The sequence below is a fragment of the Tupaia chinensis genome, unplaced genomic scaffold (assembly GCF_000334495.1).
Source record: "Tupaia chinensis unplaced genomic scaffold, TupChi_1.0 Scaffold000017_1, whole genome shotgun sequence".
NCBI classification, from domain to species: Eukaryota; Metazoa; Chordata; class Mammalia; order Scandentia; family Tupaiidae; genus Tupaia; species Tupaia belangeri.
The window spans coordinates 3,439,548-3,460,545 of NW_006159447.1; the positions used below are offsets into that span (position 1 = coordinate 3,439,548).

A 20,998-nucleotide genomic window follows, 5' to 3' on the forward strand; every position below is an offset into this window, starting at 1 on the left:
CAATCTCAGGTGTCCTTGGTTTTGATCCATTACATTTCCTATTTGCATCAGTCAATAATAACAGCACTAACCAGGGAAAAAAGACAGAAAATTTACCCAAATAGTATTCATTTCTAAGTACATGGAACTTGTTACTCTCTAAAGAGAATAAATAGTAGTAATTTAAGCAGAATATTTTTCTTTGTTAATTAGAGGACATTATTGATTTTTAATGAGACAAGTCACTGGTTATTTCAGGGTAATGCATTATTATTTGGGCAACATTTTTGATGTGTAAATAATTCAGAAGTCAAAGGTGCTGTCTATTGTCTTTTTCCATGTATATTTTAAAAATTTTAATTATTTTCTATTTTATTTACTGCAAAGTGCCTTTAAGTCCACCAAGAAACTTGAGAATCTCCAATGTTGGTTCTAACAGTGCTCGATTAACTTGGGAGCCAACTTCAAGAAAGATCAGTGGTTACCGAATTGTATATAATAATGCAGATGGGACTGAAATCAATGAGGTAAGTTGTGGAATATGTTTATTTTTCAAATGATTGTGTGTTAGTTACTTGTTGTTGCATAACCCAACATCCCAACCTCTACTGGCTTAAAACAATTCCAATGATTACTTTTCCCTCATCATTTCTGTAGGTCAGCAACTGGGACTTGGATATGCAATTGTGGCTGGGATGGGTGGGTGTGTGTGTTATAGTTACAGGCTATAGGTAATGAGGGTATAGCCAGATAGTAACGGAGGTGGTGTCATCTCAATGGTTTCTTTACTCATATGTCTGGGAAGATTTGAGCAACTTGGAGCCAGAGCAGCTCTCTATATCCTAAGTTAACTTTTCATATGATGCCTTAAGCATTCTTCAAGGGAAATGACTTGGGCGTTCCATGACACATGTCCAAAGAGAGACAGAGCTGAGTAGAAGCTGTATCACATTTAATGACCTAGACTCAGTGGTCATTTCGTATCACCTCCATCATATTCCATTGACAGAAAACATGGTAGCCCTGCCTGGATTCAAGGTGGGAAGAAACAGAGTCCATCTATGGTGGAATGCATGTTGGTCACATGATAAGAGGAATACACAGGGTAGCAGATGTACATCCATATGGTTGCTTTGGAAAATAAAATCTGCCACACTGAATGGGGTGGGGAAGTATGTATCTTCACAGAAATATGAAACTAGAAATAATGTCAGTGTTATCCAGTGTATTCCTCTGCTTTTTAATACACTGGCATCTGAAAGACCCTAGTAAAAAAATAAGTGTTTCAAGTTTTGTGTAAGAAGATGATTCCAAATAATGGAACATATAAAACCCATGAAAATATATTATCTTGCATGCAGTGACTAATATTTTTGGAAATTCTTTCCTTGGAAATATGTTTTAGTAAGATAGCAAGGTTATTTTTATTTTATTTTTTCTTATCTTGGTCCAGGAAGTTAAGACAAAGAGGGAAATATGTTGGATTACATAATTTCTATTTTCTGACCAAATAAAGCAAGTATTTTCATATGCAGAGACAAACTTTCTTCCACAATTAAAATCAAGTGATTTTTTTAAAAGCGTGTACTCTCATAAGGGACATTGTGTAATGGAATGACAATGGCACATTATTATATTTTTTAATCCAGAGGGTGTGTGCACATGCACAAGAAGGAGGGTGAGAGAGAAAGCAGCGCATAGCAGGTCCACAATCCTTGTTCTTCCAAGTTTTCATCTTGTCAGGATCCTGGGCACACGTATGTGTGCCTGACATGTTTCTCAAGCCACTGAACCAAAACTTGAACCCTAGTCATTCATGAGGGATGTGACTTCTGCTCAGCATTTAACTGCTGTGCTATTGGGACTGCTCAATAAGTGCGCATTTGCTAACATACAAAGTATATTGTTCAACTTCTTTCATGAAATGTTTATAAATCCGGGGAGTACATAATTCTGATTCATCTGGGGACATTTAGACTAATTACTTTGTTTTTGAAGATAGGAGCCCAGAGCAGAGATATTTAGACTGAGATATTTATAAATAATGGAAATTTAACATTCACAATTCTGGAAGCTAGAAAGTCCAAGATCAAGGACCAGCAGATTCAGTGTCTGGTTCAGCCCACTCCTCATAGTTGGCACCTTCTAGCTGTGTCCTCACATAGCAGGCACAGACAAGTTCCCATAGCCTCTCTTACAAAAGCAGTAATCAGAACCAGCAGGCAGCCTAGTGATGAAGGCACCGCACTCCCATGTGGTTGGTCATGTTTCAAGTCCTGGACCTAGAGGCTTGAAACTCACACTGGGCATGTGTGCATGCATGCCCAAAATCCTGAGAGGAGACTGGAGGAGAAGGGATTGCAGCATGTCCATTCCTCGTATGTGTGGGGTGATTTCTCACTTTCTGTCTCTGTCTCTCTTTCTCCAGTAAGCACATGAGCCTTAAAAGCAGTAATCCCTTATGATCACATCAGCTCCTAAATACCTCACCTCTAAATACTGTTGCATTGGAGCTTGCGTATCAACATAAGAGTTTTGGGAGGATGTGTGCATTCAGATTACAGCAGCTGTCGTGTCCTCTCTAATTTGGGTTGTTGGAAAGTCGTGATGCATTTTTGCATAGAAAAGCATGGAAAAATATGTCATGACGTTCCCAATGAGCTAATATTTTCTGCTCTTTACTTTCTCAGGATTGGCCCCAGACTAACATATGTGTTGAGAATATTATCTGCGTGTCTTTTTAATCCTGGGAATGCCTTTAGAAATCACTATTTCTAATTGCATTGCTGTAAAAAAATTTAAAAAACTATGTATGGCAAAACTGAATTTAAAATATCAATAAATGATCTATGAAGGAAGATTTGAGAACATTTTATTTGAGTGAAAATCATCAGCCATGTATGAATTTTGTAATTCCCATTTTGAATGGGGTGTATGTGTTTGTTACGTGTAATTTTTTTTTTAATGTGTGTGTATGGGTGTTTCTTATTTCTTAATTTTTAGCCATGCAGTTGAGACTTAATGTTGCTGGATAAGTGTATTTTCTTTAAGTGAAGTAATACTTTACTTAATTTTGAAATATACTATTTTTTATTTAAAAAATTTTTTTCTTGTCAAAAGGCATGTGAGAGACAAAGACAGAAGAGGAGGGAAAGTGAGAAAGGAATCCCCACAAAACATGGTCAAGCCCCAATCCCTTCTCTTCCATCCTTCCTGCCTTTTGAGATGTTGGGCACACATGTACATGCACCCAGTGTGTTTTTCAAGTTGCTGGGTCCAAGACTTGAACTCTGGTCAATTATGAGGGATCCAACCACCTTAACGACCGTGCCACCAGTTGGCCTGGAATATGTCATTTTATGAGTGAATATACCGACCAGATCTTGCTTTAACTTCTATGAATCTAAGCCTTTATTTGTAGGTAATGCAACAAAGTTTCCTGAGTTTCTAGGAAATCCCTCAAAACATTCTGAAATGAACTCTAAAGTGTCCCAACTAAAACCTACCAAGAGTTAGCGTGTAACGTGTAATTGACTGTAAAAGTTTTTCTTTGTACTCAATACTCCTCTGATTCACTTTTTCCTTTAACCTTTTCTCCCTCACTTCTTCTTTCTGTATCATTTCTGCATTATCCCTCTCCACAACTTTTTGGAGACCAAGGAACAACACATAAAACAGGATACCTAGACAAATGTCAATGGTCGTGCTGGTGGTGGTGCTGATGGCAGTGTTGGCGCTATGATGATCATGGCAGCCAATGCTGTTGAGTACTTGCCATGAGCCAGGCCCTGTGCAGAGGGCTCCCCAGACAGTACCTCATTTAACCGTTTTTTTCTTTTGTTGTATAAATTCTTTCAGTAATTTTTTAAAAAATTTTTTTCATTTCATTTTCTTCCATACATTCAATCACATTATTATTTGTCTTACAAAATGGATATTTCAACTGGTGAACATTTCTCCCTAGTACTGTTGATAAAACTATGAAATATCTTCAACAGATAATACCACACCTTTTTGTGCCATTAATGCTTTTCCTCCCTATCCCTCCCCCAAATGTCCTTCCTCAGACCCTCCTCTTTCACACACACTATATCTGGTATTTACATCTATATACTGTGTTTCTATATTCTTTAGACAATTAGTTTCAGTCATAGAGTGCAGACACTCGGTATATATTAAGTGGGGACATACAATGCCTCTCCTTCATAGCATGGCTTGCTTCACTCAGCAGTAACTGACTCATCAAACTAAGGACAGAAACCTCTCAGGAAACATTTAATGGGGAAGAATTTGAGAACTTCACAAACATGAAGAATTAAGTGCCACGGTTTGAATTTTATTAATGTAATGGCCCTAGTTTTTAGGGTCAGAGAGGCGAGTTCCCACCAGTGATGACTCAGCTCAGTCAAGAGCAGAGCTCAAGTCCCTCGTCCCTCATCAAGAACTCTCTTCAGCCTTCCCAAAATTAGGCTGAAGTTGAATTTTTAGCTAGACTGTATGAAAAATTAGTTTCAAAAGTAGTTGCATAACAATGAGATCATGGTTATTTGTTATTAAATTGTCAAATTACTTTTCTTAAAAATACTACAAACAAAATCAGTTCCAGAGCTTATAGTTTATAATATGATATAATTAATAAAAGAAAATGATGCCTAAGGGTCTTCCTTGATGAAATCAAATTATCAATGTAAAATGATTTAAAATATATTCTTTTCATTATCAGATAAAATATTTTAATAATTCTTTTAAACAGATATATATGAGAGTACTTCAAATAGTTTGTGGAGTGATGGAATAAAGATACATATTTATTTGGTGCAAAAAAAGTTTTGAAATTATGTGTATTTTTTTCATAATATGCACTTTTCATGAAGTTTCTGAAGACTCCATATGTATGTATACATACGTTTTCTTTTATTTTTTTGGTATAGCAAAGCAGGGAGTTTATTGAAGGAGAGATAAAGAAATACTCCCAAGAATACATTTTCTATGTGAAAATGTGTCATGACTTTTCCAATGACCCAATATATATATACACACAAACACATACACACATATAAGTGTATATACACAGATAAATTTTTATCTCAGTCTCTTGATGTACTTAAGAGAATTTAATTTTGACTATTTTTGTACACATTTGATATTTGTGAAAAATTCCTGTTTGTCACAGATTTGAAACTTAGAAATAAGTTGAGCCTTAACTATGTACTCCAGTTAGTAGTTTTATGGGTCAGAGCAAATTAGCTGTTTGGGCCTCTTCTTTGGAAATTACTATAGTTATTATAAGTACTAGGATTTGGTGGAGGAAAGTGGAGGTGGGGAGGATCTCTAAATGAGACAATGTGTGTAAAGTCCCTGACACTTTGTAAGTGCCCAGTGAATCTTAGCTATGACAATCTGCAACAACAGAAAGCAATGTGTAAATATAGGGTAGGAACATACATCTTGAACTCACATTTTAAATATGGATTTGTATTTTCTATGAGCTTAAATAATGAAGTCATACCATAGAGTCTAAGAGCATAGATTTAGAATCTGAAATACTTGTATTTAAGTCCAAGACACTAACTGGTTTCCCCTTGGGCAAGTTCATTAACTTTTTGGAATCTCGTTTTTCCCATTTTCAGATTAGGGTTAATATAATAACTAGCTACCCTATGGGGATGTGGTAAGGATTAAGTGAGTTAATGTATATAACGCATGCAGATAGTACCCAGACTGGAGTAAACCCCAAAGGCTAAAAATGACCTATGGTGTTACCAATCCTAATTCAGAAGAAGATGATAGCTCTGTTAGTGAACTACTGTTGTGTAACCAACACTCCAGGTTAAAGTACGAGCCCACGATTATGCAACAATGGGCAGAACAAAGCAGGGACTGCTGTCTGCTGTGTGGTGTCAGCTGGGGTGATTCTTCCATCCATCTGGGAATCTGGGCTAGAACTTCCAATATGACTTCACCCCCATGTCTGGCATCTCAGCTGCGGTATCTGAAAAGGTCAGAGTTGGCTGGTTCTAGAAGGCCAATAGGGTAAAATAGAAGCTCCATTCCCCAGGATTGGTGCTTTAAAAAAAAAAAAAATTGATTGTGTATCTTTATGATCTCCAACATACTATGAGATACATATACACACACATGTATGTATATATTTGTAAAATGGTTATTAGACTGGAACACATTAACATACCCATCATCTCACAGAGTTGTCCATTATTCTTTCTGTGACGGGAGCATCTGTAGTCTGCTTGCTTAACAAGAATCTCAAATACACTGTTACTGTGTGTAATCCTTATGTTGTATTTAGATTCCAATTTTTTGACTTGCTCATTCTGAATAGTTGCTACCTATGGTTGGCTCCGTAGGGATGTATCTGGCTTCTGAACTGGCCTTTAATTTAGATGAGCTCCAAAATGTCTCTTTCTCTCCTGGTTTTTTTTTTTTTTTTGTCTTTTAAAAATTTACTTTATTTATTTATTTATTTACATTCAGATTTTATGGCATGTCTTTACAGTATACATTTCTTTTTCCAACAAAAACCCATGGATGTTAGTCAAGACAAGGATATTACTATATAAATTATCATCAGCAAATAGCTTCTCATCTTTTGTCAATTAAGCATACTTTAACCCATTTTTTTCCTTCCCTTTTCCCCTCCATCCCTTCCATACTAAACTTCAAAATGTCTCTTGAAAACATAATAAGCAAGACCTCTTTGGGTAGACTCTGCTCTCAGATAAACTTGGATATTGCTTCAATTCCCCAGGAATCACCAGAGCTAAGTCTGGTGATTAATAAGCTATAATGTCTTATTATAAATTATTAAATGTTTTGTGGAAATAATAGAGGATGTCGATAAAACCCTAAGCTGTGGGCCCCGTCTACATGGTGTTTCATGTGCTCCCTGCACCACGCAGCTCAGTTGCCCAGTGCCTAGCCTCCCAAAGACAGTTCGGCATCTGTTCTTTCCTTTGCTTTGAGGGTGACTTTGGTCAGCGCTCTCTCTGTCTTCTTGATTCTGCCCCTGTCTCCTCTTATGTTATGGTTTCTTTCTTCAAGCTCTGTTCTTTGCTGCCGATTTCTCTCTTCTAATCTTTCCTTTTTCTTACTCTCTTGGTCCTTAGTCTCAAGAATTTATCCCTTATGTGTTCTAAAGATGTTAGTGAATATTTTTCCCAAATATGTTTTTCTGTGGAAGGAAAAAGAATATTTCACACATTTACTATATTCCTTAGTAGTAGTAGCTCCTGATTCTTCACCTATGCAACTCTCACAGGAATTATTGTATGTTACTTAACTGGAGAGCCAGCTGAGCCCTGGCAAGGAAGCCCAAAACTGACTGCTTCTAATGGATCTGACTGAAAACATTATAAATGCTTAAATAAGCCTCTTAAGTTGTCTGCACTTTATATCTTTTTTCAAATACTTTTTAAAGGATTTTTAATGTAATTTTATTTATTATTATTTTTTCTTTAATTCCACCAGAGATAGTCAGAGATAGAAAAAGAGAGAGAAAATGAGGAAGCAAGCCCCCAGGTCTGGGGCTTGAACCACAGTTGGCTATGCGAGAATCCAGCACCTTAACCACCACATCACCTGAAAGCCCCTATTTCTTTTTTTTTTTTTTTAGCCATCAGAGGGTGTTTGTACTCATCAGAGAGACATAGAGAGATGGAGAGATAGAGAAAGATATCACCCAATAGAGTGTGATCATGCTGCAATCCCTTCTTTTCTTTTTCCATCCTGTTGAGATTTGGTGCATGCATGCACAATGCCTGGCATGTTTTTCAAGCCTCTGGAACTGGGATACAACCTACAATCAGCCATGTGGGATACAACTCCCTTAATCACTAAACTGTGGAGCTAGTACTATACTTTGTATCTTTAATGAATAGAAATAGTATTAGCTACAAAGTTGTCCAAAGAATTAACAGATATGTACTCTGTATTTAAGGGTGTACAATGGGAAATATGTATATATAAACTAACCAGTTTTATAATTCAGTAACTTTTTTTTACAGATCTGCTTCCAGCCAAGCAAACTATAGACAGTAAGAAAGTGTTTCATATATTTTGAGAGTATCCGATACAGCTATATGACTTCTCTCTGTTGTAGGTTGAGGTTGATCCTATTACAACATTTCCTCTGAAAGGCTTGACGCCCCTCACGGATTACACCATTGCGATTTTCTCCATCTATGATGAGGGGCAGTCAGAGCCCCTGACTGGAATGTTCACCACAGGTAAGTCTTACTATGGTTTGAAAGGGTTTCAAGAGTGACTGTAGAGAAACCAAACCTAGAGCAGCTTCAACTGTGATTTTTCAGAGATTCATTTTAAGTTTTCTTTTCTTTTCTTTTTATTATGTTTTAATTCTCAGAGTATACATACACTCTTCAGAGGGAGACAGAGGGACAGAGAGACAGAGGGAGAGAGGAAGAGGGAGAAGGAGAAAGCACCCACAATTGGGTGTGGTCATGCCACAATCCCTTTTCCTCTGTTTCTCCATCCCAATAGAATTTGGAGCATGTACACACACATGCCAAGTGTGTTTTACAAGCCTTTCAGGCCAAGATGTGAACAACAGTTGGTCAAGTGGGATCCAGCTCCCTAAATAATTAGACTACATCTTTTTATCTTTTGAAAGTTTGTTTCTTACATGAAAGAGAGACAGAATGAGGGAGGCACTTTGCCAGATGTTCATGCCGTGATCCACCCCGACCTTAGCTAGGCTGGTCACAAGTGCATGTGCCCATAGCCGGTGTGCCTGGGAAACCATGGGCTGGGAACCCGGGATCTTTCCTCTGCGATAGGTTCAATATCACGGAACATTGTGTTATCATGGTGTCACTGGAGGTGACTAGGGTGTGTGCTGACAAATTATTTTCTATCCAAGCAAGAAAAGAAAGAAAAGAACATTAAAGTTCAAAAGGTCTGTTTTTTTAAAAAGTATACATTTTTTCTCTCCCTTACCTCCCACCTTTTTCTTTTATTTTTTTGATTTATATCCTTCTTCCACTTAGATGAGTGTATATTACATTGGTCTTCCCAAATTGCTGTTATTCAATGATTTCTGGCTTTCAAAAATGACAGTTTCATATTAGTAAACCTCATGCAATAGCCTTCAGGTAATAATGTATTTTTATAGAGTCTGAAATCTTTTCTTTTAATTTAATTAATTAATTTATTTACTTTTTTTTTCTACGTGTTGGCGGGTGTGTGGTGAAAGGGGAACTCTCTTACAGTACTGGTGGGAATGTAAATTAGTCCAACCACTGTGAAGAACAATTTGGAGATTCCTCAAAAGTCTACAAATAGAACTGCCATATAATCCAGCAATCCCACTCCTTGGCACCTACTCAAAGGACAGAAGAGTTCTTCATTGGAAAAGTGCTTGCACATCAATGTTTATTGCGGCACTTTTCACAATTGCTAAGACATGGAACCAACCCAAATGCTCCCGTATGGATGAATGGATTGAAAAACTGTGACACATATACTCTATGGAATACTATTCAGCCATAAAAAACAACAAAACTCTGGCTTTTGACAGAAAGTGGAAAAATATGGAAGATTTACTGCTGAGTATTGCCTGAAATCTTAATATAATGAAATTAATTTTTCAAATACTGAAATTAATTATAAGGCACAAATACATTTTTTTCTTTTCTACATGTACCCCATCATTGCCTAATAAATATGAAACTTTTTTTTGTTTGTTTCTTGGTGGCAATGATTCTATTGTTTATTTTTGTAATCACTGTGATTAGAAACTTTGTCCTATACTTAGATAAGAAAGCAATTTGGAGAGAAAGGAGAAAGAAGGTGAAATAAAAAATAATGTTCACCGAAAAATTGCATTGATTTCACAAAATTTTCTGAGGCCTAACTGAAGTTGGCATTCTCATGGTGTCCTGACAGTTGGACATTATGTTTTCCATTGTACTTCCCAGGAGTCTGTAAGCTGTGAAATAATGGGAGATTTGATCAACTATATTTCACTTCTGATGACATCCATGTGTCCACGTGAAAAGGATAAAGCTTCTTCTCCAGGACACAGAACTTACTACCACACAATGATTTAGCCACTAAAGCAAACTGACCTAAAAGAGAATGTTTGTCTAGCCTCTTGGGCACCATTTTGTTAACTTGGAAAATAACTTTTTAAAATAATGAATATGAAACTCTTACTATTTTTAGTTATGAAAAGAGCCAAATAGAAAATGTGGAGTTCTGGAAATTACTGGAAAACTTTCAAAACCTGCTATTTTCCTAATTTATGCTACTGATAAATGCTGGAAACAGAAATGTAAGACCATCCTGAGCCAACCGACGCTGCCTTCCCTTCTTCCATGTGCTTCCCGAAAGCTGAAGAGTCCTGTCTTCTCTTTCTATGGCCCCTGAGCAACTTGAGGTTTGGCTTCCTGGCCTTCTCATTTCCCTAACAAAACTTGTTTCTTTGGCTTACAGAGGAAGTTCCAGCCCAGCAATACTTGGAAATTGATGAAGTGACGACAGACAGCTTTCGAGTGACCTGGCATCCCCTCTCGGCAGATGAAGGGCAGCACAAGTTGATGTGGATTCCAGTCTATGGTGGGAAGACTGAAGAGGTGAGTGGTCTGAAGTAGACTGAAAGTTAATACAGAGCATTTTATCTGGAAGGGCATGCCAACTACTGCATTTGAGTTGTTCTTCACTTTAAAATAGACTGTGCATCCCAGAAGTAATTGATATTTAGATATATGTCATAAATACTTTTAGATTCTTTTACTTTAATAAATAATATTTAATAACACTTCAAAATGCCGCTGTTGCAATATTAATAATTTATTTTGTTGAGAGAATTGAAAAAGTCTCTAGTTTTCTAGTTTTAGTTTTCCAATTTTAGTCTGTCGTTTCTAGTTTTAGAGTTGACTTTAGTGGCCTTGGCATTCTTTAAGCTTGGTTATTTCCTGCTTATATTCACAATAACAAGTTTCCTTTTTACTTATTTTTTAAACTTTCTCCCCAACCCCCTTTATTCAAGTAGACCTAATAACTAAGCAACAAATATTTTTCAGGTTATCCTGAAAGAAGAACAGGACGCATATGTTATTGAAGGCCTGGAGCCTGGCACTGAGTATGAAGTTTCACTGTTGGCTGTCCTTGATGATGGCAGTGAGAGTGAGGTGGTGACTGCTGTTGGGACCACACGTAAGTCTCAATCTGGCCAAGCTGGACTTGAGCAGCTCCCACTGTTCCTTCTGGCATCCCCTGTACACCATCAGTTTTCCACTCCATCAGCCTTATCCCCAGACATGGAGGCTTCAGTTTCTTTTTCTTCCCTTTTTCTTCATACATTTCACTTTCAGTGAAACCAACGTATGAAGCCTCATAGCATATTCAACTATGACCACCATGAAGGCAGGAACCTATGTCTCATTCACTATTATATCCCCCATCACTTAGTACAGTACTTGGCACATTTTAACTATACAACAAATACTCAATAGATGAACGAATAGATGCATGGATAGATGGAATCATTTATAAATGAATAAATTGGCAATCAGATAAACCTAGGGCTAACAGGTCCAAGAGCATCTGGTCCAACTGGACCTTGGTTCCAAGAATTATGTACAAAATGCACTTGCTGATTCATTCATCCCTTCATTTTTAAAATATGAGGTATTAACCACATATTAGATTGCCTTAGATTCATTTCCCTAGAATCAGATTCTGAGACAGAAAATTGCATCCAGAGGGCTTATTTAAAAGTGCATTTGGGAGATACTGATGTAAGAAATTGAGGACAGCAGGATGGAGCAAAGGAAGAAGCTGGAATTGAGCCCTCAGCTAATTCTATCAAGACTTGTAGGGCTAGGCTGACCCTTCTGAGTTGTTCCACATTGAAGCAAAGGGGCTGGGTCTTGGTGACCCTGCATGCCCCATTGCTCAAGGATAGCCATCCTCCAAGAGCCACTGTATCCTTGGGTGAGGCAGTTTCCAGAGCTGTGAGCCATTGTTAGTTAGTATTCTAGTACTTGGGGGATCAGTATGTTGACTCTAAAAAAGGGGATCTGAGCAAAGCACCATATACCTGCTCCATCTAAGTATGGATACAAGAAACACAGACACACTTCTTTCTCAAGCACAATGCACTCCTTGGTGGTCTTGTTTGGCAGTTCTTTCACCACTTTGTCTACTGCACTGTTTAATTTCCTTTAATTATCATGATTATACTCCTATTTCAAAGTAGGTGGGAGGTTTCACAATTTTGTATATGTGTATATGAAGTCTTGTATCTGTGATGAGAAACTTTAACTTCTTTGGATTTCAGTTTACTTATCCATGGAACCGATATGTCTGCCTTCCTTAGAACTCATTTGTCTGGGCTTCCAAACACAGTCAAGTTTGTTGTAGGAAGAAAGTGAGATAATCTAAGTGAAATTTTCTTTGAAGACTGTAAAATGCTATATGAAAATAAATAGAGTTATATGTACAGAACTTGAAAGTAATTAATTTTTTTTTAGTTGACAGTATTTGGACAGAACCAGCCACGACCATAGTACCTACAAGACCTGTGACTTCAGGTAAGGACAAACAGGAGCCTGTAAATCCATAAGACAAGTTTTATTTATTTATTTATTTTTGACAAGTTCGATTTATACAGAAGTTATGTTATCCCAGTTTTATTTATTTTGTATTGTTAATTAGGAAAAGAAATGCCCTTCCCTTTCTTCTCTGGCAAACCAGTTTAGATTTCATTCTCTTAGAACCTTTCATCACCTTTGCCAGTAAATGCCAGCTGGGTGTTCTAGTCCATTAGTCTCACTAGTACAGCTCTCTCTCTTTCCCATCTTTGCCCTGGATTATCATCCACCTTTCCAAGGATGTTAACATAGTAAACTCAAGTAGGGTTTTCGCACTCTTTGTTTCAACAACTTCTATTGCTTTCTGTTGGGAATCATTCTTCACATGGCTTCCCTACTTTCTGATGTGTAACTGAGTCTTAGTTGGTCTATTTTTCTTTCTACATCAGTTATTTCCTCTTTCAGTTTAGCTTTTCTCTTCACTATAATATACCTCCAACCCTAGTCACTAGATAAAACCTAGTTTGATAATATCAGTTATTTTCTCATCTAAAACACTCCAGTGGCTCTTCATTATCCATTCATGTATTCATTCATTCTTCAGTTAATCTTTATTGAGTCACTTTTTTATGTAAATTCTCTTTATCATAACATCTAAAATCCTTTTTGATTGGGTTCTGCTTCCCTTCCTAGCCTCAACTATAGTTCCTAGCTGACACCCAGAATTCTTTGCTCTGAATGTGAGAAGTTCCCCCTCCCTTCCACACTGTTTAGCAGTCTCGTCCAATTTTCCTACATGAATGTGTCAAGCTCCTTCCTCCTAGGTGACACTCATATTATTTTTGTCAAGAGTTGATCATGATCTATCTCAAAGGCCTAACACAGTCTGACATAATGAGGAGGGTTCAATGCATGTTTTCTGAATAAATAAATACATGAATGATGAGAGAGTACCATCAGCGGAGATGAGCAGAATGAAAGGGAGTCAGGGCAGAAGGCAGAAAGAAAAATGGAGCAAATGAAGGATCAGGCACCCTGAGAGATGAGAATGAATGTGCTAGAGAACATGAGTCAAGGAATTTGGATGCCTATCAAAAAAATAGAATGTCTCTGTTGGATGAATGAATAAAGGCAGCCTGGGTGAGATTTGTGCTTTGAATGACAAGTGTTAAAACACGAATGCGAAGGTGGATGGAATGTGTTTTGGATGCTGGATTGCACGTGAAGACTGACAGGACTGGCCCACCTTGTCCATTTCCCCAACAGAGCATTAGCATGAGAGTCTCATGACCATGACCCATTTTGGACTCATAGACTGCTTTCCTTAGTCCCAGGGCTTCTCCCTAGTTCTCCTTCCGAGTGTCCACACAGGGCTGATAGTTTTGAAAGGTTCATAGTCTCATCTTATAAGCATCGCTTAAACCTGTCTTTGTTTGCTATCATGACTCCCCATTGTCTATTAAAGCTGAGCAGTTCTTGCTTCACGTGAGTCTAAATTATAGAGATACATTAAATGATGCTTTTTGCCACTCCACAAGTAGTCTTTGTGGTTCCTTTTTAAGATTTTTATATTATATTCAATCACATATACCTTTACAGTGTATTACATTTCTTTTTCCAGCACAATTACCATGCGTATCAGTCAAGACCAAGACATTACTATCCATATCATCATCATCAAATAGCTTTTCACCTTTTTTTCAGATGATGAGGATGATTATTATTTATTCTCATTATTTTTAAACATTCAAGCACTATATATCATTTAGTTTGTAAAGAGAATTTACCCAACATGAAATACTTCTCAGACCAGTCCAATTGTGAATACTATACATGTTATCATCAACAAGCAATAACCCATTTCTGTGTCTTTGTGGCTCATTTTGGAATATGATGAGCTAAAAGTTCTTTAATCCTTGGTTGTGTTTGTTCCAGTTTTCCAGACAGGAATCAGAAACCTGGTTGTAGATGATGAAACTACCTCTAGTCTGCGGGTAACATGGGACATTTCTGACAGCAATGTGCAGCAGTTTAGGGTGACCTACCTGACAGCTCAAGGAGACCCTGCAGAAGAAGTGGTAGGAACGGTCTGTATAAATGCAGCTGACCAGGAACTCTGCCAGCTTTCCTAACAGAGCTAACTAGGCTGTCTTCAGAGATTAATGCAAGCTTGACTGCTCATTTCTTGATGACTGTACTATCGCCATAAACTAATGTTCTCAGTTAATCCTAACTTCAGTACTGGCTTCTCGATGACCTTTCTATCTCGAAAACTTGCTCCACATATACTTGCTTCACATTGATAATGCCTCTGAACCTTGTTTCCAGCATTGCTTCTGCTGCCTTGACTACCTGTTAGATCACCAAAGTTGGATCATTAAAAAAGGCCATTATAGGGACCAGCACGGCATAATGGTTATGTCACTGGACTCTCTTAAAACTCATGCTAGGCTTCTGTGCTTGTGTGCATAAGATCCTAAGGGGAGAATGGAGGAGAAGGGATTGTGGCATGGCCATCCCCCCTGCCCCGGAGCAGGTGTGATTTCTTGCTTTCTGCGTCTTTGGTGAGCACATGTACCCTATAGCAAATATACATATAGATAGATATGAATATATAAGAGAACTTTGAAAAGTCTGTAGAACAATAGAATTAAGGTACAAGTTTATTTTGGTGCAAAAAATATAAGTATACTTTGTTTATAATACACAGTTTCACAAACTTTTTGAAGGTATTTTCATGTAAAAGTTTACGGTAGATGTTAAACTTTGTTGCCCTTGGGAATCTGATGAAAAAGCTTTTATGCAACATGTATGAGAGAGAGAGAAAGCCCTCAAGAGGGTCTTCATGTCATGATCCTCTCCACAGCCCTAGAGCCAGCCAAGATCATGGACATGCCTAGTGTGCTGAGATAGACCTGAGACAGACCTGGGACACATATCTGTGACCTTCCCCACAGTCCCCAGCATCACAGTAGTGCCCCTACTACCTGTACCCATTGTAGTTGGGCCTGGGTTTCCTTATTTTCTTTCCTTTTCTTTCTTTCCTTCTTTTCTTTTCTTGCTTTTCTTTTCCTTTTTTTTTAAAAAAGGTTTTTGCCATAGGGTATGTGTACTAGCTGGAGAGACAGAAAGTGAGAAATCACCCTCCAGGAGGATGGCCTCACTGCAATAGCTTCTCCTCCATTCTCCTCTTGAGATTTTGGGCATGCATATATATGCCCCCAGTGTGATTTTTCAAGGCACCGAGTCTGAGACTCCAACTGCAGTCAGCTATGGGGGAGTCCAGCACCTTAACCACTACACCACCTAATGGCTCCAAGTTGTTTCTTAATATTGCTTTTTTTTTTTTTTTTTTTTTTTTTTTTGCAGGATGATCTGGTACATGCTTAATCATGATCTTCCTATATAACCTATATCTTTCCTGTTAGTCTAAAATCCAAAAATCAAAAATTACTTCCTAGACACATTTTTAATCAGACTAGATAACTCCAGTTAACAGCCAAAAGAAAATTTTCTTTTTGATCATGGAATATACATCATTTAGCCCCATTACTCATTTTTTTTTTGCCCTCTTCTGCATTATCTTTGATACTCTAGGGAAAAAGTCTCCAAAATTCATTACTGTTCAAGAATAACATTATCTTTTCTTTCTCATCCTTGTTTAGAAAGACTTTGCTGGAAAATTATTTTTATTTATGTGCTTATGTAAGTAATTATTTGAGCCCCAAATTCAATATAGTATTCAGGAAAATACTTTATTTCTGACTAATAGAGCAAATGTTACAGAACACAATAAAAGGCCCTCCAATTGCCTCCCCCCATTATGAGTAGTCGGCTGGGTAGAGAGACTCCATGAAATTGTTCTGGTAGTACTTGTGGAAAATAGGCATTCAAACAAAACAGACTGAATTATACATTCATTCAGAATGTACATTTCAAATTATTCCTGATTGAAATGGAAAAATATTAAAATTGTGCTTAGAAATGGCAATTAAAGGTATAATTTGGGATGTTTTGTTTTCCCTGTTATTGTCATAGTGTACTTTAGTTCCTAAAGATGAGAACCATAAAAATCTGCCAGAGTGAGAGGTTTTCTTTTTGTTTTTATTCTTTCCAAGAAACACATTAAGCTTCTTGGTGAATTATTCCTGCTAGTGTGGAAAGAGTAACAGTTTAATCTCATGCCTGCAGTTGTAAGCTACACAAGGTAAAATAATAATAATATTTACTTTGGGTTGCCTCTAGATAATTTTCCCTTTGCTGATTTCTTTTCACAGTTTATTTTTGAAACACTTGGACACCTAGATGAAGGGGGAAAAAAGATCAGAAATCTTAACACTCTGCCTCAGTTAAGCAAACCTTTAATAAGAATGAAAAATATTGTTAAATTTGGTAGTGATTTATTTACTGTGTAGAAATGTTTTGTTTTTGCTATACAGAAAAAAGTACTGTGGGGTTCCTTAAACATAAAGTTCTCCTTTAGCAAATGTTAGTTACATAGGATTTAAACACATAAACATCATTTTAAGGACTCCATTGAGTATGAATGGAGGACATGTATGATTTTTGAAGTGTTATTGATATACAAATGTAACGTATTATTATTATTGGAGACAGAAAAAATGGGTATATCTAAATTTAAACTATGAAACTAAGGTAGGACATGCAGAGGCAGATCTATGAAAAAAATCTAAAGGTCTTGAAATCACATAGAGTAAATGATATCTTGAAATAATGATGCATGTCAGGGAAAGACAGATGGTTAAGACATATTATAAAAGTGAGAAAGGAAATGTGTCCAGATAAGAGGAATGCCTTTCTTACCATCTTTACACATTTTCCTTAACTATAAAAGCTGATTAAATTTACATGAAGAAAGAATAATATAGAATATTGAGGTTGGAGAGTAGTGTATATATATATATATAAAACATTCTAACTAAAAATCCAACTCATATATATTTAACGAGAGGGATTAGATTTACTTTTCCAGCTGAAGTAGGTGAAGCATTTATATCCTTTCTAGGTATAACCAAATCTACACAATATTTCCAGGAAAAAAATTGAACTTTTAGACATAAAACTACCTGTCAAGCATTTTATAAGGATTGATTTTTCAACTCTATTTTCCAATAGGAAAGAATGGCAATAACATTGACATAAATTTTGTGGCCAGGGTAGGAAGGTCTCTCATGTAATTATTATTAAAAAAATGATTAACATTCTAGACTTTCTAGACCCTAAAGATCAAAATTTATCATCATGACTGGAATTCTAAATTTTAAGAACATTTTCTAGAGTAGGGTTAATCAAGTGTGGCTCCACCTCCTATAAGAGATTAATCCTTTAGGGCCTGGATGCAGTAGAACACAGGTAGCACCAGTGCTTGGGAGATTGTAAACCACACGGGAGGCCCAGGTTTGGTTCCTGGGCCCTCCTGAACACACAGATGTGGGTACATGTGCCCATGGTCCTAGCTCTTTAGAAAGCTGAGGGAGGAGAATTGTGACATGAGACCCTGTCAAAATATCTATCTCCCTCCTCTTGTTACTCTCTCTCTGTCTCTCATAAGTGGTGTTGGGGGGTGGGATGGATTACTCTTTTAGAAACACTGAGAGCTATGTGATATAGCTGCAACAGTCCAAGAACAAGATCACTTTTCTAGCAATGTGATTTTATTATATTTTATAAAATATTGATCTGCAATGAATTGAAATTAAATCCCACCACTCCTAGTTAGTCTTTAACCACAGTGTTTGAGAATCACTGTCTAGAAATGGAACTTTGTAAGATGGAAACAAAAAAATGCAGGAAATCCTCTTTCTAATGTAGGGAGTAGGCTGCTAGATGTGGTCCAGGCTCCTCTCAAGAGCTGTGGCAATAATAGAGTAAGACACAAAGCTGCACCTCTGAAAAGATTAAAAATATGAAGTTCATGGACTATATTTGCATCCTATTTAGCCACAGGCATTTTCAAAGAATTGTTTTATAAATAAAACCACCATCAGCGGCATGACCTGCAGCATTTGTTTTTAGTAGAAACAGATTTTTAAACTTTGCACAAACAAGAAGAGGCCTAGCGGGAGAAGTTTGCATACCTAAGAGAAGGCTTCCATTTTATCCTGAGGATCATTAGGGTAAAAGGGTTCAAGCCGTACAGTTCCCATGAAGCACAGGGCAATGGTGAAAGCAAGCCCCAGACCAGGTCCCAGTGTTTCCCTATGGCTCCTTACAGAATACTTGTGAGCCTCAGTTCCCCATCTGTAAAGTGAGTGTAGTGACACCCATTACTCCAAAAGATTGTGGTGAAGATTAAGTGAATTATTATATTAAAATACAGTAGCCTCAGGCACATAATTGCTAGGAAACTGAGGGCTGTTATTATAAACCACAGTAACTACTTCCTGGCAAGCTAAGTGAGCCCTCCAAAATGGTCATAGTGCTTTTCAGTACTCTACAGGCTCAATTTGATTAGACCCAAGGTATGTACTCCTCACCTGGTGGGATAACCTTTCTGGAGGGAACATCAACATGGGTGGCTTGCTAGACAGACAGCTTGAAATGACTGCTCAGGCTTTTTGCTCCAGAGGAGTTAGAACATTTAAGAGGAACACCCTGAGGGAAGCTACACTGATGGGGTAACAAGTCAAGGCAAACACAGTTTTCCCTGAACACCCAGTTGTCTACCTGATTCGAACCTAAAGCACCGCTCCCTCTTTTATATCTCCTTCCCAGGACCCCACGTCCACACAATACAGCCCTGTACATTTCGATGTTCCTTTCTGGTGAGGGGCAAAAAAAAAAATAATAATAATCTAATATAAAATTACCTAATTCAGACTTCCTTTATCTGTATTAAAAAAAAAAAAAGTTACTTTTGAGAGCTTAGCAATATCTTAGCAACAGGCACCTCTGGGTTCAACTGGAGGCTTCCAAAGGCTTATTTCATGATTTATAGGTACCTTCCTTCATCCAGAAGTAGACATAACTGCCCTTTGCCTGCTGGCATTTTACCCAACCTTTGAATCAAAAAGCATCTCCAGCTGTCCTGGTCTTGTGACTCCCTTAAACCCGTTTAGGTCAGTTCTTACATCCTAGCATTTTCCAGCATGATTAAGTTCCTTAAATGGCCCAGAGATGTGCCAGCTTCCAACAACTGGAGCACAGGCAGAAAGTTTTGTGGTTTCAGCATTAAGGACACGTGGCTTTTCTGTCCACGCTGTTCTTTCAGGGGTGCCAGAGTTTGCACTGCCGTGCCACATGCATGGTGCTCTCACGCGTGTGCAGGGTCGACCCCACTGCTGCATTTCTTTTTCGGCAACTTCTCCAAGACAGAGTGATGGTGATTCCAGATGGAGGAAGACATCTCCTTTCAGAAATAAAAAAAATGCTACAATCTTTCTTAGTGTTAACTGCTAACTGCTTCAACTTGGAAAACTTGGCTTTTGTGCCTGGTTTTGTTGCTTCTGGCCAGCATCCATTATTTCTAATTGAAAGAATAAAATGCTGGGGTCAGATGCTGCCTGAAGAAGGCAAGAAAAGGAAGGCTGAATTTGCAAGAGGCTACTTAAGTAGGATCTAAAGCAATCAGCAGTAACCTGGGTTATACAATGGACACTCCGTAAACACCTGCTGGTCCAATAGGCCATTATTTTCACTCCTGGATACTTAACAAATGCTGTGAAGACGTTCAGAGGAAAATACTTCTTAGAGCCGAAGAGCTTCACATTTAAACCTGTATTAGTGATGATAACTAAGGGTTACTGTGAGGGGAATTTCAGAGAGAACTGCTTTTGCATGAAAGCTCTTTCCTTTCTTATCACATGCTAAGTCCATCTTGTTTCTGATTATTTCAAAATGCCTGCAGTTGTGCTCCATTTATGAATCAAAGAGACAGAGGGTCCTACTAAGGCCATGGTCCTGTGCTTTTCTGTTCAGGTAATGGTGCCTGGAAGTCAGAACAATCTCCTCTTAAAGCCTCTGCTTCCTGACACTGAATACAAGGTTACTGTGACTCCCATCTACACTGATGGAGAAGGCGTCAGCGTCTCTGCCCCTGGAAAAACCTGTAAGTGAACCCTTCCCCCTTTGGATACCAGCTGACAAACGAACTGGACGTGCTTGTCCTCTGTAATGCACCCTGTAAAAACCATAGAGTATAGGGAAAAGAGCAGAGGAGATTTGGAAACAGAAACTCTGCGTCTGAATCCTATCTTCGCACATACAAGTTGTGTAGCATCAGGCAACCTGCTTAACTGCTCAGGGCTTCAGTTTTTTCTTTTTTCTTTTTTGTTGTTTTTTGTTTATTTTTTTCTATCAAAGGAAGACTTGAAGAGCTAGCACATCATTCTCCTGTGTCTAATTCATCATAAGACCTGTGATTCACCAAAACGCACTCTCCCTGCCTGCCCATTTTCTCCTCACCTAGGGGCCCACCACAATCCAAG

General features: G+C 37.8%; 1 protein-coding gene across 1 annotated transcript in view; it reads left to right on the forward strand.

Annotated features, from left to right (window-relative positions):
- The window catches only part of COL14A1 (collagen type XIV alpha 1 chain), a gene marked incomplete at its 3' end in the record, with an annotated part of 142,763 nt that overhangs the window by 78,800 nt on the left and 42,965 nt on the right, over nucleotides 1–20,998 (forward strand). The window contains exons 14-20 of the mRNA XM_006140062.2: nucleotides 367–506; nucleotides 8,096–8,222; nucleotides 10,450–10,589; nucleotides 11,040–11,172; nucleotides 12,492–12,551; nucleotides 14,487–14,629; nucleotides 20,490–20,619. Of these exons, the coding sequence (XP_006140124.1) occupies nucleotides 367–506; nucleotides 8,096–8,222; nucleotides 10,450–10,589; nucleotides 11,040–11,172; nucleotides 12,492–12,551; nucleotides 14,487–14,629; nucleotides 20,490–20,619 (873 nt within the window). The remainder of the gene's footprint in view (nucleotides 1–366; nucleotides 507–8,095; nucleotides 8,223–10,449; nucleotides 10,590–11,039; nucleotides 11,173–12,491; nucleotides 12,552–14,486; nucleotides 14,630–20,489; nucleotides 20,620–20,998) is intronic.